At 37.4% G+C, this 24,469-nt stretch overlaps 2 protein-coding genes across 5 annotated transcripts in view; one reads left to right on the forward strand and one right to left on the reverse strand.

The window, feature by feature from the left end:
* Positions 1 to 5,113: 5,113 nt before the first annotated feature.
* On the reverse strand, positions 5,114 to 12,495 carry PSMD10 (proteasome 26S subunit, non-ATPase 10). 2 transcript variants are annotated; one of them, XM_032757439.2, is made up of 5 exons: positions 12,320 to 12,495; positions 9,662 to 9,760; positions 8,864 to 9,010; positions 8,676 to 8,763; positions 5,114 to 6,034 (listed from the first exon to the last, which is right to left on the reverse strand). In XM_032757439.2, the coding sequence occupies exons 1-5, from the start codon at positions 12,431 to 12,433 to the stop codon at positions 6,027 to 6,029; spliced, it is 456 nt and encodes a 151-aa protein (XP_032613330.1). In that variant the 5' UTR covers positions 12,434 to 12,495; the 3' UTR covers positions 5,114 to 6,026. The 2 variants fall into 2 exon arrangements, with proteins under 2 accessions (XP_032613330.1, XP_032613329.1); XM_032757438.2 differs by having other exon boundaries at positions 8,597 to 8,763; positions 12,320 to 12,493.
* Positions 12,496 to 12,558: 63 nt separating this feature from the next.
* Positions 12,559 to 24,469, forward strand: part of ATG4A (autophagy related 4A cysteine peptidase) — a 59,815-nt gene continuing 47,904 nt past the window's right edge. For all 3 annotated transcript variants that reach the window (XM_032757440.2, XM_058441617.1, XM_058441618.1), the window contains exon 1: positions 12,559 to 12,748. In XM_032757440.2, the coding sequence (XP_032613331.1) occupies positions 12,739 to 12,748 (10 nt within the window). In that variant the 5' untranslated portion in view covers positions 12,559 to 12,738. The remainder of the gene's footprint in view (positions 12,749 to 24,469) is intronic.

Raw genomic sequence — 24,469 nt, forward strand, 5'->3', positions numbered from 1 at the left:
TTTTAATGACTCCTAAGGCTAGTCCTTTTATAAACAACTTTCCTGACATAGCATTTATGTATAATAAACCAGACATTTCAAGTGTACAATTTGATGAGTTTTGACAGAGTACATACCCATGAAACCACCACAACCATCTAGAGAGAAAACATTTCCATCAGCCCAAATGTTTCTTCATGCCCCTTTGTGCAATCCCACCACTGCCCTGGACCTAGGAAATCACTCATCGTTTTCCATCACTAGAGATTAACTTTGCCTTTTCTTGGCCCTCATACATATGGGATGATACAGTATGTACTTTTTTGTGTCTCACTTCCTTCTAAGGTGAATCCTTTTTAAACGAAGTAGTGAGTTTCTCATTTATTACTTTCAGATTTTCATGTAAAAGATTTTCTTAAACTGCAAACTCCTTTATATATAGATCATAACCATACACAGATTGAGGTAGAGTCTCTGTAGGTTTTAAGGAGAGTTAAAATGGAAATTAACATTACACTTATCTAGAGCCATGGAGAGAAGAGATAGCAAGCGTTTATTTCTGCATTTTCTTCGATGTGTCCATTTTCAGAAAATGTCAGGGATTTCTGATGCATCTACAATTTCATTCATACTAAATATGATAGTATGATATATGGTGTCTGATGGACACAAGAAGCAAAATAATGAAGGTCTTAAGAGTGACCTACTATTTAGAGATTGAAAAGTAAACAACAATGTAAACATCTCAATTACCAGAATGCCCAAGTAGCTGGAATTCATTTTTCCTTTCCATTTTTATTATAGAGACAAATCACAAGAGACGGACATGTAATAGTCAACAATTACACCCCCAAATTTTTGATGGATCAGTGCAGTCCAGGAAAGAAAGCACTACTGGTAGTCTTATAGAGCTCTGTCCTTATTAGCACTGTTCTGTTCAAAACACTGATGAACAGTTGGATCAGTGGCTTGTAACCTTTTTCTGAGGTCATGAATCACCTTGAGAATCTGCTGAAAACTCTAAACCCATCTTCACTGAAAAATGCGTATACACACAAAGTGTCACATATAGTTTCGGGTGAGTTACAGACTCCCTGAGTCCAAGATGAAGAAATAGTTACTTAGATCAAAACACACAAAGTACACTTAATAAATTTGTGGATGACTTGCTCCTAGGGGGAATGGCCACTAGGCCATAAGAATCACGATTCAGAATGATCTTGATAGCTCAAAAGTGGAGTTGAAACCAACAAAATGAATTTGACAGGAATAAATAGAAAAATCTGGACTTAAAAATATGAAGTACTTGTTGCCTAGGCAGAAACTCTACATGGGCAAGGTTAGGAAGCACATGAGATTAATCTGAATTTGTACCTTTGGATCTCTCCTTTCAGTGCCATTTCTGGCCTTGTGGCACCTTATTTTCCAAACACCCAGGATTCTCATGCTCCTACTAGCTCAGTGACCCACTCAGTTCTTCCTCCCTCGGGCAGGACTCATTGCGCAGGACCTAAAGCAGCTGTTCTGTAACCCGTTCTTGTCCAGTGAACATGATCTTTCATCATTTAGTGCTCTCATTAGGTTGATAAATGAGTTAGTCTTCTTTGGAGTATTTACCTTTTAAAGAGGACTCAAGCACAGATAATCCTTAATCTGAAGAGTCTAAACAATACAGAGGAGAGATATTTCTGAAAAAAGGAAACTTCTCAGCCCCTCTCAAATCAAACCAGGTGGTTTACCACCCATTCAATCTACTCTGGGCAAATCAGTTTTGATCAACTTTGATCAGAGCTAGAAGAGTGCTCTGAAATAAATAGTTTTCAAACTTTTTCAACCCCAGCACACCTGAGGTATAACACACATAGTGGGCCACTCCTAACAATGATGAGGCTGGAGGTGGGAGATGATGTACAATTAGATTATTGGTGGGGGAGATAGGAAGGGGTAAATGTACTTTTAAAAAGCTGGTTCACTCTTATATATTGCCACCCAGCCCCTAGAGGAGAATCCTTGAGTGCAGAGAAGTAAAATAATCTGCCTGAGATTACACAAAGTCAAAACTAGATCCACATCATCTGGATTTCAGGGCAATGCTTTTCAACTGCACCAAACTACTAATTTCAATGAAACAAACCCAAGCTTTAGTAAAGGTTGTTTTACAATGTCTACCTGCTGGAAAACACATCAGTGGGCCTCATAAAAGGTTTAAACAAATCGATAAAGACTCAATACTCCCACTTGTCTTTGAAACTTTGGTTTAAAAACAAAACAAATAATTCAGAGATGATAATGAGTGCTCCAGGAAACCATAAAAAGATGTGCCAATAAAGAAAAACTGTTCCACTACTCACAACACTTCAGAAAGCAAATGTGTGGGGTTTCCACACTAAGTAATTCTCCAAGTCTCTGCAGACACCGACTGGGTGTCCTACAATTTAATTCAGTTCTGACACTACCCAGGGTTGGGTCTGACAAGACTGCCCCCAACTTCATACACATCACAAGTATTGGGTGCCCAGTGTACCCACACTTCTGTTCGACTTGGGTACAAATCGGGGGTTCCTGCAACCTCAAGTTTGATAATTTGCTGTAATGGCTCATAGAACTCAAGGAAACACTGTTGTTCACCAGTTTATTATAAAGGATATTATAAAGGATACAGATGAATGGCCAGCTGAAGAGGTACATAGGGTGAGGTCCAGAAGGGTCCTGAACATAGGAGCTTCTGTTCCCATGGAGTGGGGGTGCACCACTCTTCTGGCCTGTGGATGTGTCACCAACCTAGATGCTCACCAAACCCTGTAGTTTATGAATTTTTATGGAGGCTTCATCACATAGGTATGATCAACTATTAACTCAATCTCCAGCCCCTCTTCCCTCCCTGGAGGATGGGGGGTTGGGGCTGAAAGTTCTAATCCTCTAATCATGGCTTGGTCACTAATAGCCCCCATTCTAAAGCTATCAGGAGCCCACCAAGAGTTGCATCATTAGAACAAAAGGCACTCCTAGCGCCCAGGAAATCCCAAGGGGTTTAGAAGCTCTATGTAAGACACTCCTATCACTCAGGAACTGTCAAGGGTTTTAGGAACTCTGTTTCAGGTACTGGGGGCTGAGACCAAATATGTATTTCTTATTATGTCACAGCCAAATTAAAGAAAAACACCAGGATAGGATAGGTGTTTCAACTAACCGGTTATTTTCAAAATGCCAGAATACCTTCCATTTGGTCCACTGTTTTTGAAGAGGCAGAAAAGAAAATGAATTAGAATCCAGGAAAGCTAGATTTTGGTATTGGCTGTTTCTCTAGCTCTGGGTATATTCTCATCTGTAAAATGGAGATGATTTCTGCCTTCTTAAAGACTACAGTGAGAATAGATGTGAAAACTTATAAATTAAAAAACTGTAGTAGAACTATAGTTGTAGAAATGAGGTGTCCCCACAACTGATTCAGTATACTTTTTTCTCTCAACCAGGGATTTTTAACCTTTTGGGGGAATCACAGATGCCCTTGAGAATTTGATGAAAGCAATAAATCCTCTTCCTAGAGAAATTCACATTACAAATTTCTGCTTTCAATTTTAGGCAGTCAATAGAACTGTGAAGCTGGAGCCATAAACCACAAAGTAAAGAATCTTTATACTCTATCAGACTTGCCAACAGATTGATTTGGAGGCCTTGTAGTGTAACAGAATATGGGAGCAAAAAGCAGCAGACGCGGCCATCTAAGGAATTCATTGTAGTTGGTACAGCTGAGAAATTGGGGAATCAAACACTAGTGTCATACAGTTAAATGTTAAGTCAAAGATTATGAAGAAAAACACAGATTCACTTTGAAGTTTACAAAACCTCACTGAAATTGTAGATTCTCTATAACATATTTAAGAATGTAAATGTTTTCACTATTTTCATTGCCCTTTTTCTTCCATCTTATATTCTCAGTTAAGCTTTACAATTAAATTATTTATGTATTTTGAGATGAATTTTCGCTCTGTCACCCAGGCTAGAGTGCAGTGACGCCAACTCGGCTCACTGCAACCTCCGCCTCCTGGGTTCAAGCGATTCCAGTGCCTCAACCTCCTGAGTAGCTGGGATTACAGGTGCCCACCACCACACCCGGCTAATTTTTTTCAGTAGAGATGGAGTTTCGCCATGTTGGGCAGGCTGGTCTTGAATTCCTGACCTCAGGTAATCAGCCCACCTGCGCCTCCCAATGTGCTGGGGTAACAGGCATGAGCGACCGCGCCCAGCCAAATTATCTTTGTTTTGAAACTGTAAAATCTGCTGACCTTGAATCAGCTTCATCTCTAACACCTTTCCTACAGACACAGGTAACAATCTGATCAATATCCGAGGCCACTAATATCTTTAGTTTATACAAATCTGTGATCTAAATATTAACAAGTCATGCCATTTAAAATGCCAAAAGCCTACAAATTACCTGTGGCTTAGCTCCATCTGTATTGCTTATTGAAGGACTCGGATGAATTTCCTTTTACACCCACGAAACCTATCACCTCAGACAATTAACTCAATATTTATGAAGAGTAAATGTCTTCAGTTGTAACAGACAAAACTTTACTCTGATCACACTAAAAATACTAGAAATACTATTTCCCCTGCTATCAATTCTATCTCCAGCATTCAATCGAGTTTTGTTCCATAAGATGGTTCTCTGATTGTTAAGGTTAGCACTCACAATACTTCTGTAAAAAGAGTTTCTGTATCAATAACACAGTTCGTGTTTACGAAACTCATTTTAGCTACTGATCATTAAGACTTTGACTGAAAATTAATGCAAGTTTGTAGGTTCACTTGGATCACTTATTTCGAACAGTATTTGCAGCATAAAATTCAAATAAAAAATAATCTGAAAGTCACTTGGAGTTCATTAGATTTTATGACTAGTATCAGTTAAGATACTTCCCTAAATTGAGCTCAAGTTTATACTTAACTAATTTCATTTTGTTCTACATTTAATTAGAAATTCAGAAGATGGCTATTTTAAAAGATTTTAGCTACAATTCAAGCTTCACTAATTTTATTGACTTAGAGCTACCAAAAACTGAGAAATGTCTTTACTAAGGATTCTAAGGCTTAAGTGAATTCTAGCTAATTTGAAAGAAAAATTGGAAGATTCTTTGAACATTTTATTTTTTAGTTTCTGAAATACAAATCAAAATACATTTTTGTTACATGTCATTTTAACAAGCTTGACGTTCTTTTCAATACAGGATGACTCAAAATAGGTACTTTAAAACTTCCTTTTAAGAAAACCATACATTTTATTTCAGAGTAAACAACCCATCAAAAACAAATACATAGGTATATGGGCTATTGTTTTTCATTATTTTAGAGCACACCGTCCAACTTAAAATGTGGTCCACTAAAATATGTAAATATCCCTCCTATCACAAAAATAAATTAAACCTCATGGTTGAAAAAAACAGAAATGTTTGGCGTAGGCCTGAGTGAGCTTGAAAAACAAGTTAGGATGTTTTAACTGTATGGAGGAACATTACAGAATCCACATAGAAACATCTGGCAGAACAACTGGCTTGTTGCTATTGGAGCTGTTCTGTTTCAGAGAGGGATATAAGGTACATGGGAGGGTGCTGAAGACTCACAACAGCCACAGAATTAGTTACTCCAAATTAACCAGAATGCAATATAGAAGAATATACGACAACAGTAGAACAATCTCAACAGTTATTTGATGCCTGGAAAACAAGCTGTAAGCTTCGAACAAGTAACTCAGCAGGAACAAGAGTCAACATGTTTATAAGACTTTGAAGGTGAGAAAACTTCATCATTCACAGATGATGTCTTGTGCACAAATACATTAGTTTGTAGGACACTGGGGACAACACCACAACATACAAAGTAAGAATAAATCCAAGCTGTTTAACCTTCCACCATTGTCTTGAGTATTAAACCCAGGCCACCTTTGGCCACTTGCAGGGGTGTCTTTTCTTCTTTATTCTCAATGTAAATACTTGCTCCTTGGGACACCAGCAGTTTTGCTTCTTCCACTCTCTCCTCATCACAGGCTAAGTGTCTGAAACCAGGGACCACCAGAGACCAATTAATCACTACCAATTCTATGTAATGGTTAGGATTTCTTGCTAGGTAGTCTAAAGTGCATATGATTAGGAAGTGGTAACACTGGAAAGTTATTTAATCAGGAAAGAAACATCAGTTTGCATAGGGAGTTTGTAAGTTAAAATTCTACAAAAAAAGCCTTGTAATACTAGATCGTAAATCATAATTCTGGTTCTACTTACAATAGAAGAAGGGATCTAAATGCCAGCCTAAGGAACAACTTTCTCATTTTACAGAGGTAAGTAGTTGTTTACCTCAAACACTACACGTAATAATTCAGGGTTAGAATTTAGAAAAGTCTCAGTTCATAAACTGTTAATAGTAATTCGTGCAGCTTAAAGTTTGAAAAAGCAGTTTAAAAGATTTTATCTCATTTAATCCATATATGTATCTTATAAGTTAGCAAAATATTATTATCACCATTTTACAGTTGAAATGGTGACAGAGGTTAAAGTTCCTACCTATGCTGACATGTCTTGGCAGTAAACTGAGTGGAAGAGGGTAACAACTTTTGCCATGCACTGAAGAGTTTGCCAGGAGGGTATTAGGAGGCACTTTACATGTTGCTTTACTTAAACCTCACAATAATCTAGTGAGGAAGGAATTATTATCCTTATATTACAGATGAGGAAATTAAGATTCAAGGAAGATTAAGTAACTTATAAATTGTTTAATGTAAGTATTTAATATTGTTAATAAGTGGTAAGAGTCTGAACTGGGTGAACATCATCTAGCTATTCATAAATCCTATGTTTGTCCCAGGACTCTATCTTGTCTGACTCCTAGATTTCCTCTAGGCCATCCTGCCTTTCTATTTATGGAGAAAAGAGGTAGGGCATACAGGTCTTTCTAAACAGGGTCTCTTAGAATGCAGGAAAGATTTTTAAAACTAAGAGTTAAGAAAATACTTTTTAAAAGTTGGTTTAAAGTCAAATTGGAAAAGGCTGAACCTCACTCTGGACTAAAAAGAAGACTCACAGAACTTCTGGTTCAAGAAAAAGTCACCATTCAACACAGAAGAAAAGTGGCCAAGTACTGTGGAAAAATATCAAGGTAAAGGCCAGCTTCAGGTCATACACATAATTCAATTACAGATGGATTTTAAGAGTTAAATGCAAAACAATAACACTAACCCTCAATCAAAACCAATGAAACGTTAAAATAACCTATCATAAAAGACAGGTGAATATTTAACTAATTTCAGGGTAAGGAAGAGCTTTCTAGTCATGAGGAAAGATGAATGGGCTTGACTATGTAGAAATTTTAAAACTTCTCTTATGTAAAAGAAATTATGAACAAAATGAAAAGATAAACTAGGAAAAACATTTTCAACTAACATTGCAGAAAATTAATATTTTACCATGCCAAATCAAGAGCACTTAAAACCCAGTGAAAATAAATTAATTCCCCAAAAGGAAACAGAGAAAGGGACACAAAAAGTTACAATTAGATAACAAATGTAATTAGCCATGGACATTAAAAAAAGTTCAAAGTCACTGATAATAAAAATGTAAATTACCTCTATGAAATATCATTTTCACATAACAAAAGGATAATTTAGTGTTGGTGAGGGGGTAATAGGCACTCTTAAACTGCTGTTGGGAGGGTAAAATGATACAACTCCTCTGGAAGCAATTTGGCAACATATAGCAAGTCTTAAAATGTGTGTATTTGTTGACGCAGCAATTCGACTTCTAGGAGTCTATAAGAAGGTAATAATCAGAAATACAGCCAAAAGTTTTCTGTACAAAGTTGGTCAATTATTTTAGAGACAAGGTCTTGCTCTGTTCCCCAGGCTGGAGTGCAGTGGTGTGATCACAGCTCACTGTAACCTGGAGCTCCTGGGTTCAAGCAATCCTCCCACCTCAACCTCCCGAGTAGCTAGTACTACAGGTGCATGCCACCATGCCTGGCTAAGTTTTTAATTTTTTCTAGAGACAGGAGGGTCTTGCTGTGTTGCCCAGGCTGGTCTTGAATTCCTGGCCTCAAGTGATCCTCCTGCCTTGGCTTTCCAAAGTGCTAGGATTACAGACATGAGCCATCATGCCTGGCTCAATGTACCATTATTTATAATAGTGAAAACCTCATAAAAATTTAAATATACAGTAATAGAGGAATGATTAAATTATGGCACATCTATACAGTGGAATTTTATATAACCATTAAAAAGGTTTTAAACATATTTAATGACACTGGAAAATGTTTATGAGGTGAAAAGAACAAGAGCTAAAACTACATACACAGTATGACCCCAATTTTGCTAAAAAATATGTATGTGTAAAATATATACATTTGAATATAAAAGACCAGGAGGAAATACACAAGAATGTGATCAGTAGTTATTTCTGAGTGGCAAGATAATAGGCAATTTTTATCTTTATATTTTGTGCAATTTAACATTTTTGCCATTAACACATATTGCAATTATAAGCAGAATAAAAAAAGAAATGATGTATAAGAATTATTGCAAGAAGGCTAATGTCAGGTAGAATACAAATGACTGCTACTTGTCACTTACAGAGGAGTGTTACCCTCAGTGTCTTGGATGTTTGTGGATGCTTTGTAGTACAGAAGGATATGAATCATCTTCAAGTTACCCTTGGCTGCTGCCCGGTGCATTGCTGTAGCCTCATAATGGTCCTTAGCATCTGGATTAGCCCCACCTTCCAGTAACATGACAGCGATCTGGAAAGATGGAGAAGAAAGAAGAAAACAATGCAGAGATCTATCTGTGTTTGTATACACGTTTAGAACTCAACAGAAGTAGCCTAGGATGGAACCATACCTCATGCCGGTTTTTCGAAGCTGCATAATGTAGGGGAGTACAGCCATTTTGATTGACCGCATTCACTTGAGCACCTTTTCCCAGAAGGGCTTTTACAATCTCATCCCGGCCAGCAGAAGCCGCAATATGAAGAGGAGACCAACCTGCCTATAAAAGAAGTAGGTAGTAGAAATACCAGGGGAAAAAGACACAAGGATTAGTGCTAACGTTTAGGCAGGGTTAGCAAGGAGGTTTACAAAGGCAAAAAAAATTTGCCTACAAAAAAGGTTCCATTCTTACTCTTCACAAATCTAATCCTAATATAACCATATCATTAGAATAAATCTCTTCATGTAACAAAAAAGTTATTTAGGTCCTCATTATTCAGGCCATGTTCACCAAAAAACAAAAAATCCAACATAATAGAAACAGTTTATGGTCTTTTAGGGTTCACCATAACAAGCCCTGATCTGTATGTTTATTTTTGTTTTTTTATTTTTAGAGACAAGGTCTCAGTCTGTCACCCAGGATAGAGTACAATGGCTCACTGCAGCCTCAAACTACTGGGCTGGAGCAATCCTCCCACCTCAGCCTCTCCTGTATGTTTACCTTAAATCACAGACTATGAGTGGCAAACATAACATTGTAAAATAATGCAACCATGAGTCTCATGCTTGATCACAAGGGCCATGATGTAACTTTCCAGTCGTAAAGGTCACAATTTTCTTTATGAGCTTAATGCACAGGCTTCAGTAAACACCAGTCTGGAGTACAAAGATAACTGGGAATTTATCAACTCAACTTTATCAAAGTACTCACATCGTCTTTATCATTCACTGGCACTCCAAGTTGCAACAAAAATTCAACAATTTCTGTATGTCCAGCTGAGCATGCCCAGTGCAATGCAGTTCTGCTGTCCTACAGAGAAGCAGTAATAGAGACATTCTTGAAATAGAAGGCAAAAAAGTAAGAAAAAAAATACTGGTGCTGGCAAATCTATAGTTTGAAAATACGAAATGCAGAGCACTGGATCCTCAGGTAGGTAACCTTAAACTATATTACTTACTGGTATAAGACAGATGAAGGTTTAAGTAACATGGGGAGAATGACATTGATGAACATACGTAATTCTGGGCAGAATACGACAAGGAAAGTAGTAGAGCAAGAAACTGATTTCAATGCTTTGATAGAAATACATCTTTGGTTGTTTTACTATTACATTATTTACGTACTTTTATGTCAGGCACTGTGCTGGGAGTTTTACATGCATCGTATCATTTAATTCCTACCATTCTACACAGTGCTTATTATCTCCATTTTTCAGATGAGGAAACTAAAACTCCTCAGGGTAAGCAACTGTGGATGGTCATATGGATACTAAATAGTGAAGTTGGGACACAACTGTCAGTGAAGTTCTGACTCTGAAATCTCTACTACCACACTGACCTCAATCAAGTTAGATGCTGTAGAAGGAACACATGAATCTAATGAGGGAAGAAATGTTCATTAAACTAGTTGAAATTATCTAGAATTTAAAATCATAAATAAATTAGAAATATAATTTAGAAAACACAACACACAGAAAACAAGAAAATTACTTTTTATAAAAAATAATAAGCTATGGCCGGGTACGGTGGTTCATGCCTATAATCCCAGCACTTTGGGAGGCTGAGGTGGGCAGATCACCTGAGGTCAGGAGTTCCAGACCAGCCTGGCAACATGATGAAACTCCGTCTCTACTAAAAACACAAAAGTTAGCCAGGCGTGGTGGCAGGCGCCTGTAATCCCAGCTACTTGGGAGGCTGAGGCAGGGGAATCGCTTGAACCCGGGAGGCAGAGGTTGCAGTGAGGTGATATCGTGCCACTGCACTCCAGCCTGGGCAACAAGAGCGAAACTCTGTCTCAAAAAATAAATAAACAAATAAAAATAAAAATAAAAAAAGCTATAGTAGTCATTATTTGTCAAAGGGAATCCCTATTTGCAGTGACTGCTATACTTCTCAGCCCCACAGAATAGAAAATGGTATTTTAAACTCTATTACAAAAAAATTTCAAACACACAAAAATAGAGGGAATAGAATAGAAACCCACATGCCCACTGCTTAGATTTAACAACAAACATCTTGCCCTATTTGCTTTATCTAGTTTTTTCCTTGCTGAGCTTTCCAAAAACAAATTCTAAATATCATGACTTTTCACCCTTGTCTTTCAGTATGTAAAAAATAAGGGTATTTCTTATATAACTATGAGACCATTATTACACTTACTAAAATTAACACTAACTCCTTTAGAATGTCTAATATCCAGTCTGTATTCAGATTTCCCCCAACTGTCTCCCAAATGTCTTTTTGCAGTTGGTTTGTTTAAATCAGGAACCAGACGAGATCCATAAATTGCATTTCTTCATGTTTTTTACGTCTCTTGATCCTGAATAGTTCCCTTCCCTTTTTAAGCCATTGACTTGACTGAATGGTTAAATTTCCAATGGAGTATTAAATCTTAATATAAAGTATTACATTTAAATTTAAATCCTTAAATATCACCAGACCATAATGAAGTAAACCAGGTAAAGATAAGGCCATTTTCAGGTTGAGTAATAAAGGAAAGTTCCAGAAAAGAGAAAACAGTCTCTTGATTTCTAATTCTCTCCCAAAGACACAAAATGGAGATTTGTAAGTATGGAACAGTCTCACTAGTGCTTAGCACACTGCCTGTGAAACACGAGGCCATCTATAAATATTTGTGGGCTTACTAAGGGCACCATGAATCCTAGAAACTGAGGATGAAAGCACGAGAGTCCTGTGAGCAGGAGGGCAGAAAGAAACACTTCTCAACTTTTTTATCTGCCTCTGCTTAGAATGTCCACTCATTCCCCCATGGAAATCCCACTCATGCTTCGAAGTCTAACTAACCTTCCCTTCTTTGCAAAAACTTTTCCAATTAACGACAGTCATATTCAGCATCAGATCCTCCTATTAACGTGTTATGAAAGCACCATGTAAACTTCTCTGCCGAGTATTTACCACAATTTGTAATCGGACATGTTTTTGTGCTTATTTTATTGTCTGCATCTTCCACTCCACCGTATCCCCAGCTCCTAGCAAACTGCCTGGCACGGAAGGGGCGTTCAATTTCAGTTGTGTTACTGAATACAGTTACTAGTAAAGGTAAATAAATCCATATAAAAAGCCTTCCTTTTCACTGATTGGGAGTTTCTGAGAAATGCGGTAGACGTTCTAGAACTATCCAAAGATCAGGGAGCGGAGCTTCGGGCCAACGGGAAAACATCTGAGGTCTGCGGGGCTAGCTCCCGTAGGCCTATCGCGAGTCCTGAGGTGACCCAGGGGGACTGCTTGGGGCGGAGAGGGCGGGGTTCTGCTCCTCTCAGAAACCGGGCCTCCGCTAGGGCCGGGCCCCGAAAGCCACGTAGGGCTTCGCCGACGTCGCCGGCTGCGGAGAGACCTAGCGTTGCTTTACCTGGTCAGTTCTAGTAGCCAGGGATTTATCGGCCAGAATACTCTCCTTCAACTCTTCCAGCTTCCCGCTGTAGGCCAGGTTGCAGACCATTAGGTTAGACACACACCCCTCCATTTCGCTGTCCCAGCAACTACTTGACGAGCGAGCAACGCCCGCCTCACGTCGCCGGCTCCGGCTGCCAGTCAAAACAGCCGTTAGAGCTCCACCAATCACCGGCCTTCCTCGTTCCCTTTTTCTATTCCCGTCGCGCGGCGCCTCTGGGAGTTGCAGTTTGAGAGCAGTTCCGGGCAGGGAGGCGCCTTTGCTGCCCTCACAGACTTGGCCCCTAGCAGTGCGGAACTACAAGTCCCAGGGATCCTAGCGACTGTCCGTCGGTAGTCAAGTTGCCGGTGGAATTGGCCCAGGATGACAGCTGGAGAATGGAGTCAGGTACGGGGAGCGGCTTTGAGTGGAACCGTGTGAAAGAGCCGGGGTGGGTAGTCGCTGGCGGGTCGTTGAGTCGGCCATATGAAACAGGTTCGGGGGCAGGGCAAGAGAGTTATGAGAGCCTAAAGGTCCTGTCCCCCGGGGTTCCTGACCTGCAGTGGCAGGCGGAAGGGACAAGGGTTGGAGCTGAGTACTACCTCCTGAGCTCGAACCGGTGACTGTGGCTACCCTCCCCCTCCCTGCCACCGCCCAGGGAGTGGAAAGAAGTGGGGGTTAATTACTCTGACATCTCGGCGGTGTGGCATCAGGACAGGGTTCTACCACAGCAGTGATAGCATATGGCACCGTACTGAGGTGATGTGCCAGGGTGATGCCAAAGGCAGGGTGTGATGCTGTGGGAGCCACTTGATATCTAAGAGACCTCGGTGAGTCCATAGCCTGGTGACATCACAACTTGATGAGGGTCATCTTAAGGATACCGGGCTGTGGTGTTGGCACTTTAATATCACGATATTAACTATGTTGTCAAGGCTTTGCTACAACTATTAAGCTAATAGTGTTTCTTTTTATAGAAATCCCAAATAGTGCCATAGTGGAAGCAATGCAAGACTGATCCTTTATAGGGCATATCCAGAGGACATTATGCCACAACTAGGTAACGATAAGAATACATTCAAGAAAGAGACTGATTATGTTTATGTTTATCCTATTATAGTGTAGAACAGGAGTTGGGAAACTTTCTGTAAAGAGCCAGATAGTAAATATTTTAGGCTTTGTAGGCCAAAAGGCAAAATCAAGAATATTTTGTTGGTACTTTTATGACAAAAGAGAAAACAAATTTCAACAAATTTTTATTGATGAAATTCAAAATATAATAGTAATTGAGTACTTTCTTTGTAATACAGGAGGACTACCAATGAAAAGAATAGAATTCTTTTTAGGGGATAATATTTAGCTTAATTGGGGCTCAGAATTAGTGTTCCCTATTGTCAAAATTAATTTTAAGTGTTCATCTGTTAATGCTGATCTGTTATGAGATTTTTACCTATTTAATCTTTGAAAATGTCATTTTACACAGATAGGTACTGCCAAATACTGATATCAATTCATAAACATACACTTTTTTAATATTTTTATTTAAATTAATTTTTCAAAAATTTCAGAATAGTTTTAGATTTATAGAAAAGTTGCAAGGTTAGTAGAGTTTCTGTATACCACTCACTCAAAATGAGGCACATTTTACATATCATAAAATTCACTGATTTCAAGTGCATAATTAAATGATTTTTGGTAACTTTACTGAAGTGGGGCAACCATCACCATAAATCAGTTTTAGAACTTTTTGATCCCTCCAGCAAGATCCCTCATGCCTATTTATAGTTAATCAATCCTCTGTCCCGTTCCCAGCCCCAGACAACCACTAATCTACTTTTTTGTTTCTATAAATTTGCCCATTCTGGACATTTTATATAAATGAAATCATACAATTTGCAGTCTTTGTGTCTGATTTCTTTCACTTAGCATAATATTTTTGAGATTCATCCATATTGTAGTATGTATCAGTACTTCCTTACTTTTTTATTGCCGAATAGTATTCCATTTTATGGATATAACACATTTTTATCTATCTACTCACTATTAGATAGGCACATCAGTTTCCAATTTTTGGCTACTATGACTAGTGCTGCTAAGAAGATTAGTATGTAAGTCTTTGTGTGGACATATTTTTTTCATTTATCTTTGATAGATACTTAAGGGTGGAGTTACTGGATCACGGGGAAAATTTATGTTTAACTTCTTAAGAAACTGCAAAACTGTTTTCCAAAATGGCAGCAACATTTTGCACTTCCACTAGCAATGTATGAGAGTTCCTGTTTCTCCACATCCTTGCCAACATTTGTTATTTACTGTGTTTTTTGTTATAGCCATTCTAAGTGGGTGTGAAGTGGTGTCTCATTGTGGTTTTAATTTATAAATTATAATTTATAATACGGTGAGCATATTTTCATGTGCTTATTAGCCATTCATATATCTTCTTCAGTGAAGTGTCTGTTATATCTTTTGTCCGTTTTTAAATTGAGTTATTTGATTTTTAGTGTTGAGTTGTAAGGATGGTTTATATATTATAGATCAAGTCCCTGAGAGATATATGATATGCACATATATTCTCCCAGTCTGTTGCTTGCCTTTTTCTTTTCTTGATGGTGTCTTTTGAAGTGAAAACGTTTTGAATTTGGGTGAGGTCCAATTTATCATTGTTTTTCTTTCATGGATCACTCTTTTGGTGTTGTACTTAAGAAGTCTTTGCCTAATTGCAAGGTCTCAGTGATTTTCTCCAATGTTTTCTTCTAAAAGCTTTATTACTTCATCTCTTACATTTAAGTCTATGATTCGTTTTGAGTTCATTTTTTCTCTGTGATGTGAGGTGAGAATCTAAGTTCATCTTTTTGCATGTGGATATAGAAATTGTCCTAGCACCATTTGCTGAATCTCTTATCATTAACATCTTACATTGCTATGCTATCTATGTCACAACTAATAAGCCCACAGTGGTATATTGCTATTAACTATATCCTATGCTTTTTTTTCTTTCTAGTTTCACTAGTTTGTCTCTAGAGATGCTGTCCCATCCAGGATACCACATTACATTTAGTCATTGTATCTCCTTAGCCTCTTCTGGTTTGTGACACTTTCTCAGACTTTTCTTGTTTTGGTGACCTTGATAGTTTTAAGGAGTACTGGTCAGGTATTTTGTAGAAAACCCCTCAATTTTATGCTTAGACTGGCATTGTGTGTTTGGAAGAAAGTCTGCAGAGGTCAAGTACCACATTCTCATCATACACTATCCTCAAACATGATTTTAATTGAGCATATTCATTGCTTGGAATAGAATTCTGTTCTTCTCTTAATAGTGCCTTTTAGCATTATATGGCAGGTTAATCACTTCCAGTTGAAAGTTTTGTGAAAGCTGCTCAATTGCACAGTTAAAGGGATTTTGGAATATGCAATGTCCTTTGCACTTGCTTCCAGGTCCAAAAACTGCTGCTGGAACTGTAGTCTGAATTCAGAAAATATATATGCTGCAAATTCGTATAGAAATAGAGATCTTGCTTCTTGTTTTAACTTTTATTTCATTTTATTTTGAGACAGAGTCTCACTCTGTCACCCAGGCTGGAATGCAGTGGCACGATCTTGGCACACTGCAATCTTCGCCTCCCGGGCTCAAGCGATTCTCCTGCCTCAGCCTCCTGAGGCGCATGCCACCACGCCTGGCTAATTTTTGTATTTTTAGTAGAGACAGGATTTCGCCATATTGGCCAGGCTGGTCTCTAACTCCTGACCTCAGGTGATCCTCCCAAAGTGCTGGGATTACAGGCATGAGCCACTGTGCCCGGCCTATTTTATTTTTTATTGAGACAGGGTCTTCTTCTGTTGCCCAGGCTGGAGTGCAGTGGCACGATCACGGCTCACTGCAGCCTCCACCTCCCTAGCTCAAGCAATCCTGTCACCTCAGCCTCTGGAGCAGCTGGGACTACAGGCATGCACCAACACACTCAGCCAATTTATGATTTTTTGTAGATACAGGGTCTCACTATGTTGCCCAGGCTGATCTCGAACTCCTGGGCTCAAGTGATCCTCCCACCTAGGTCTCAGAAAATGCTGGGATTACAGGTGTGAGCCACCATGTCCAGCTGAGATTTCATTTATTTCTTCTGGGTACTTAACTAGGAGTAGAATTGCTGGGTCATATTGTAACTCTGTTTAATTTTTTGAGAAACTTTCAGACTCTTTACAAAAGTGACTGTACCATTTTACCTTCCCATCAGCAATGTTTGAGGGTTCAGATTTATCCATTTTTTTTTTCTTCTTTTCTTTTCTTTCTTTTTCTTTTTCTTTTTCTTTTTTTTTGGAGACAGAGTCTCACGCTGTCGCCCAGGTTGAAGTGCAGTGGCATGATCTCAGCCTACTGCAACCTCTGCCTCCCGGGTTCTAGTGATTCTTGTGCCTCAGCCTCCCAAGTAGCTGGGATTACAGGCATGTACCTCCACGCCGGCTAATTTTTGTATTTTTAGTAGAGACGGGGTTTTGCTATGTTGGTCAGGCTGGTCTGGAACTCCTGTCCTCAAGTGATCTGCTCACCTTGGCCTTCCAAAATGCTGGGATTATAGGTGTGAGCCACCACATCCAGTCAAATTTCTCCATATCTTTACCAATACTTATTAATATCTATCTTTTTGATTATAGGCATTCTAGTGGGTATAAAGTGGTATTTAATTGTGGTTTTATTGTTTTGACTTGTGACAGCATGGGAAGTGGATAAAGCATCTTGACATTACTTGTGATTCAAACAATATTGTCAAAATGACTTTACTACAGTTTTTTTCATATATAAGCATTGTTTTGCCTTGTAATTTTAGGTTGAATTAATTAATAAACATTATCAAGCCTGCATCAAAAGTTAATTTCCAAAGCCATTCAGTGTTCTCTAACAGTGTTTGAAGGTGGTTCTTCCAACCATTTAAAATTGTGAGAATCATTCATACCTTGCTTACCACACAAAAACATGAGATGGGCTGAATTTAGCCTGCCAGTCATAGTTGGTGTAGAGCAGAAGTGCCCTGCATATTCAATAAATACTTCTCTAGTTGATTATGGAGGTACAATATCCCTGTGTTGTGGTATTCACAAAGTATTGGGTATAGTGACCTTTCACCATAAAAATGCATCAAGTACTTGGATCTGATTGGTAGAAAAGCTGGAAAAACAATTCCAAGTGCCTTTCCTACTGAGTGACTTGTTTGGGTAATCTCCTTTTATAAACAGTATATTTTGATTTTATTTTATTTGATGTGACATGATAATTAACTTTCAATTCTGAGTCCTTTAAGGCCAAGGGGAAGTTATCCTTTGACGTTTTGAAAGCTGCAAGATAAATAGGTCTTAGAGGAGAAGGTCTCTTCTCTTTTGTGGCTGGCCCCAAGTTATGGAGGAATGATGTAGTTGCTGTTTATGTACATTAGGAGACAAATGGGGCCCTGTTAGGGTCTGACTCCCTTGCTGCTCTTATGATTGAACGTTCCCTATTGCCTTTTCCACTGATCACCTGGATTCTAGATACTAAAACAAGCTAAGTTCATCTTCTAGACTTAAAGAATAATGCCAGTAATAACTAGCATTTATAGTTGACATTGTCAGTTACTGAGCTTATCTTATGCAATCCTCACATCAGCTCTGTGAGGTAGGTACTATTATCCTGCAGCTCCTACCTTTTTTAAAATGAGAAAACAGGCACAGAGGAGTGAAGTTACATGCCCAAGGTCACACAGTTTAGTTGGAGCTATAGTAGAAATCCAGGCAATTCTACTCCAAAGTCCTACCACTTAACCACTGCAACACGCTGCTAAATATTGCTGCAAATGGAATTATGTGTAAATGAAAATCCTAAATAATGCAGTACCAAATGCTGTCAGAGTTCTTTGGGCTGTAACTCTACCTGTGATTTTGGTGAAATGACAAGATTTTAATGCTCTAGAGCAGCACTGTCCAATAGAACTTTCTGTGATGATGGTAAACTTCTATATCTACGCTGTTCTAGTATGGCAACCATAACCACATGTTTCTCTTAAAGACTTGCAATGTGTCTAGGAACTGAATTTTTAATGTCATTTAATTGTGATTGTTTTACATGTAAATAGTTTTGTGTGACTCGTTATTAATCATCTTGGACAGTGCAGAGAGAGATCATTTCCCCCCACTTGTTCCTTTTTAATTACACTGAATATTTTACCCAATGCAAATATTCTTTCCATAGCACAACAGGAAATGAATATATTCTATACTGAAAAACAACTTGAGGGTATATGCAAATCAATTAACTGCATGACAGTTGCAGGAACAGGTTCTGGGTTATCCACCATGAAACTTCTCCATTCCCAGCACTTACTAAATAAGGTTCCATAACTGGCTAAAAAACCTTTTGCAATTGATTTTTCACTGCTTACAAATGTAATTTATGTGGCTTATTGCACTTTACAGTTGCCAGTTGCTTGGTTTAAGATGAGACATCTTAATCTGTGGCTCTAATTTTTTTTTACATACTTTAAGTTCTGGGGTACATGTGCACAATGTGCAGGTTTGTTACATAGGTGTACATGTGCCATGTGGGTTTGCTGCACCCATCAACTCGTCATTTACATTACGTATTTCTCCTAATGCTATCCCTCCCCCAGACCCTCGCCCCCCAACAGGCCCTGGTTTGTGCTGTAGCTCTAATTTTTTTTAATACCATGTTTTGATCCCATATGTTAAATGTCCTTGGTGTTATATGTCACTGGGCTATACAAACCTTCCCCATTTAAAAGTGATTCCTTCACAAAACTGGCAAACTGTTACAGGCTGTTATAATTAAGCACTTTATATTTACTCCCTGAGTTTTAGCTTCCACACTCTTGTTTTAAGTTATTTGCTTTATAAGTGGTTTTTTTTTTTAAGAGGGTTTTATTATGAATAAGAGACTCGCAATAATTTGCAAAGATAGTACAGAAAGGCCCCATATAATCTTCATCTGGGTTACTTCAATCATTGCATTTCACATAATTATAATGCAATATCAAAACCAGGAAATTGATACTGGAATGATATGTGTGTATAATTCTATGTTATTTTATGATATGTAGATTTGTTTAACCATTATCGCAATCAAGAAATATTCCATCTCTCCTGTGCTACCTCTTTATAGTCACACCCACCACCTACCCCCACCATTGATAACCCCTGACAAATACTAATTTGTTCTCCTTTTCTATAACTGTCATTTTAAGAATTTTATTTATAATTAAAATGATTTACTTTTTAGAATCATGAAGTATGTGACCTTTTCCATTATTTTTCACTCAGCATAATACATTTGAGACTCATTCAAATTGGTATCAATAGTTCATTCCCTCTTACCGCTGAGAAATATTACACGACCTGGAGGTACCACAGTTTGTTTAACCATTCATCTATTGAGGGACATTTTTAAATGTCCAGTTTTTGACTATTACAAAGAAAACTCTTATTAACATTGAGTACAGTGTTTTGTGTAGATGGAAATTTTCATCTCTCTGAGATAAATGCCCAGGAGAGCAATTACAAGGTGGGACGGTAAATATATGTTTAATTTTAAAAGAATCTGATGAACTATTTTTCCAAAGTGACTGTACCATTTTGTATTCTCACCAGCAATGGTATGAGAGATCCAGTATCTCCACATCCTTTCCAGCATTTGGTATTCTCACTATTTTTTTTTACGTTTTAGCCATTGTGATAAGTGTGTAGTGATATATTACTGATTTTATTTGCATTTATCTGATGGCTAATAAAGTTCAACATCTTTTCATGTGTTTATTTGTCATCCCCATATCTTCTTCATTTAAATATCTCTTTATATCTTTGGCCCATTTTCTAATTGTATTGTATTGTTTGTTTTACTGTTGAGTTTTCAGAGTGCTTTATGTATTCTAGATACCAGTTCTTTGTCAGATATGTAGCTTGCAAATATTCTCTTCCAGTCTGTGGCTTGTCTTTTCATCTTAATAGAATTTTCCACAGAGAAAGAGCTTTTAATTTTGATGACATTCAACTTATTGATTTTTTTCCCTATTATAGATTGTGCTTTTGTTGTTACATCTAAGAAGTCTTCACCAAGTCGTAGGTCTCAAATATTTTCTCCTAGATTTTCTTCTGAAAATCTTCTCACTTATAAGTGGGAGCTGAACGATGAGGACACATGGGTAGGGGAAACAACACACACTGGGACCTGTCAGGGGAGTAGGGGGAGGAGGAGGGAGAGCATCAGGAAGAATAACTAATGGATGCTGGGCTTAATACCTAGGTGATGGGTTGATCTGTACAGCAAATCACCATGACACACATTTACCTATGTAACAAACCTGCACATCCTCCACATGTAACAAGGAACTGAAAAGTTTTTGAAAAAAAGGGGGCAAAAATCCAGCCCAACTCCCCCTCAAGAAAAAAAAATGGTGCTAGTAAAACTTTATACCCACATGCAAAAGAATTAAATTGGATGTTTATTTCACACTATATATAAAATCAACTCAAAATGTATTAAAGACTTAAACATAAGACCTGCAACTGTAAAAGTCCTAGAAGAAAACATAGGGGGAAAGCATCATGGCATTGGTCTTGGCAATGATTTCTTGTATATGACACCAAAAGTATAGGCAATAAAAGTAAAAAGAGACAAGTGGTACTACCTCAAACTAAAAAGCTTCAGTACAACAAAGGAAACAACAGAATGAAGGGCAACCTACAGAATGGGAGAAAATATTAGCCAACCATCTGATAGAGTTCAATATCTAAATTATTTAGCTCAATAACAAAAAATCTCACCAAATAATTCAATTAAAATATGAACAAAGAACTTGAACAGACATTTCTCCAAATAAGACATACAAATGACCAACAGGTATACGAAAAGATGCTCAACATCACTAATTGTCAGGGAAATGCAAATCAAAACCACAATGAAGTATCACTTCATAACTGTTAGGATGGCCATTATTAAAAAAAATAATAAGTGCTGGCAAGAATGTGGAGAAATCGGAACCTTGTGCACTGCTGGTGCGAGTGTAGAATGGTGCAGTTGGTATGGAAAAGAGTATGGAGGTTCCTTAAAAAATTAAAATTTCCCATATGAGCTAACAATCCCACTTCTAGGGATGTATCCAAAAGAATTGAAATCAGGATCTTGAAGAGATATTTGTACTCCTATGTTCATTGTAGTATTATTCACAATAGCCAAGAGGTGGAAACAACCTAATGTCCATCCACAGATAAATGAAGAAACTGTGGTATATACATATAATGGAATCTTATTCAGCCATAAAAAGGAAGAAATCCTGTCATATGCTACAATATGGATGAACCTTGAAGACATTATGTTAAATGAAATAAGCCAGACACAGAAGGGTTAATATTGCATGATTCCACTTATATAAGTTATCTAAACTAGTTACGCTCATAGAAACAGAAAGGAAAATAGTAGTTGCCAGGGGGTTGGTGGGGGGTGGGAAATGGGGAGTTGCTGTTCAATAAGCATAGAGTTTCAGTCATTCAAGATGAAAAGTTTCTAGAGATCTGCTGTACAACATTGTGCTTATAGTTAACAATATCGTACTGTACACTTAAAAGTTTGTTAAGAACTAAATCTCCTGCTATGGTTTTTTACTGTGATAAAAAAAATATGTGACATGCAGCTAAAGCAGGGCTGAGACGGAAATTCATTGCACTAAATGCTTAACTTAGGGAAGAAGAAATGTCTGAAATTAATAATCTAATTTCCCACCCTAAGGAAATAGAAAAGTAAGAGCAAATTAAACTGAAAGCAAGCAGAAGTAAGGAGATAAAGAGCAGAAGTCAATGAAATTGAAAACTCAAAATCAATAGACAACGTCAATGAAACAAAGAGGTAGTTCTCTGAAAAGCCTCATAAAATTCACAAACCTCAAGCAAAACTGACAAATAAAAAAGAAAGGCCACAAATCATTAATATCAGGAATGAAACAAGAGATATTATTATAGACCTTGCAGACACCAAAAGGGATCATTACAAACAAATATGCATGTATAAAGTTGATAATTTTGATAAGCTGGATAAATTCCTTGAAAAGCACAAACCACCACAACTCACTCAATAGAAATTAGATAATTTGAATAGCTTGGTAACTATTAAGAAAATTGAATATATAATTTTAAAACTCCAAAAAAAAATTATTCATTGAAACCATCTGGGCCTGAATGATTTCACTGCAGCATTCCACCAAATACTTAAAGAAGAATTAACACTCATATTACACAATGTCTTCTAGAAAATAGAAGAGGAGGGACTACTTCCCAACTCTTATTATAAGGCCAATATTGCACTGATACCAAAATCAGACAAAGACAGTACCAAAAAATTAAATTGCAAGCCAATATCATTCATGAATAGAAGCAAAAATCCCCAGCAAATATTAGCAAATATAATTCAGCAACATATAAAAAAATTACACATCGCATCCAAATGTGTTTTATCCAAGGATGCAAGGCTAGCTCAACATTTGAAAATAAATTAGTGTAATCCACTGCATTAGCAAACTGAAGAAGAAAAATCACAAGATCATATCAATTGATGCAAAAAATATTCGGCAAAATTCAATAGTTATGATAAAAACCCTCAGAAAACTAGAAATCAAGAGGGAATTATCTAAACTTCAAAAAGGGTATCTACAAAAAAATTACATTATAGTTGATGCTGAAAGACTGACCTCTTCTTCCCTAAGACTGGGAACAAGACAAGAATTCAGCTCTCACCACTGCTATTCAACATAAAACACAGAGTGGAAAGGAAGAAATATCACTGTCCCTCTCTGCAGATGACAAGATGGTCTACATAGAAAGTCCTAAAAACAATGGAAACAAAGAAAAAAAATTAGGAAAATACCTTTTAACCCCCTAGAACTAATCAGTGAATTCAGCAAGGTTTCAATATGCAAGACTATCATACAAAAATCATTTATATTTCTATATACTAACAATGAATACATGGAAATCAAAATTCAAAATAAAATACCATTAATAGTCACTCCAAAAATGAAATGGTTATGTATAATTCTAACAAAACATACAGGATTTCTATGCTGAAAATTGAACAGTTCTGATAAAATAAATAAAAGAAGATCTAAATAAAGGGAGAGACATATGGTGCTCATGGATTGGAAGACTCAGCATAGTAAAGATGTCAGTTTTCCCCAGACTGATATACAGGTCTAATACAATTCCTATCAATATCTCAGCAAACTTTTTTCAGATATAGGCAAGCTTATTCTAAAATTTATAGGGAAAGTTAAAGGAACAGGCAATATTGAAAACAATAAACTAGGAGGAATCACTCTATCAAATTTTAAGATTTATTATAGAGCTAAAGTATTCAACACTGTGTGGTATGGCAGAGGGACACATACTTAGATCAATGAATCAGATTAGAAAACTCAGAAATAGATATACACAAGTACGGCATACTTATATTTTACAACAGTGCAAAAGCAATTCAATGGAGCTGAAGTAACTGGATATCAATAATCAAAAAAAATTAACCTTGACCTAAACTTCACATTAGGTTTTCTGTTCCTGTTCCTGTGTTAGTTTTTTTCTGTTCCTGTGTTAGTTTTTTGAGGATGATGGCTTCCAGCTCTATCCATGTCCCTGCAAAGGACATGATCTCTTTCCTTTTTATGGCTGCACAGTATTGCATGGTGCAGATGTACCACATTTTCTTTATCCAGCCTATCATTGATGGGCATTTGGGTTGATTCCATGTCTTTGCTATTGTAAATAGTGCTGAAATGGACATATGTGTGCTAGCACTATTCGTTGAAGAGACTACCCTTTTCCCCATTGTGTATTTTTGGAACTATCATTGGAAATTAGATGACTGTATATGTATGGATTTATGATCAAGCTCTCTGTTCTGTTCCATTAGTCTATATGTGTGTCTTTGTGATTATACCGTACTGTTTAATCCACTTATATTTAAAGTAATTATCGATAGGGAAGGACTTATTATTGCAATTTTGTTCATTGTTTTCTGTCTTGTAGCTTTTTTGTCCTTCCTTTTCTTTCTTTCTCTTTTCCTTTGGGTTTCATTGATTTTTTTGTAGGGACATGCTTTGATTCTTT

The sequence above is a fragment of the Hylobates moloch genome, unplaced genomic scaffold, assembly GCF_009828535.3.
Source record: "Hylobates moloch isolate HMO894 unplaced genomic scaffold, HMol_V3 SCAFFOLD_7, whole genome shotgun sequence".
NCBI classification, from domain to species: Eukaryota; Metazoa; Chordata; class Mammalia; order Primates; family Hylobatidae; genus Hylobates; species Hylobates moloch.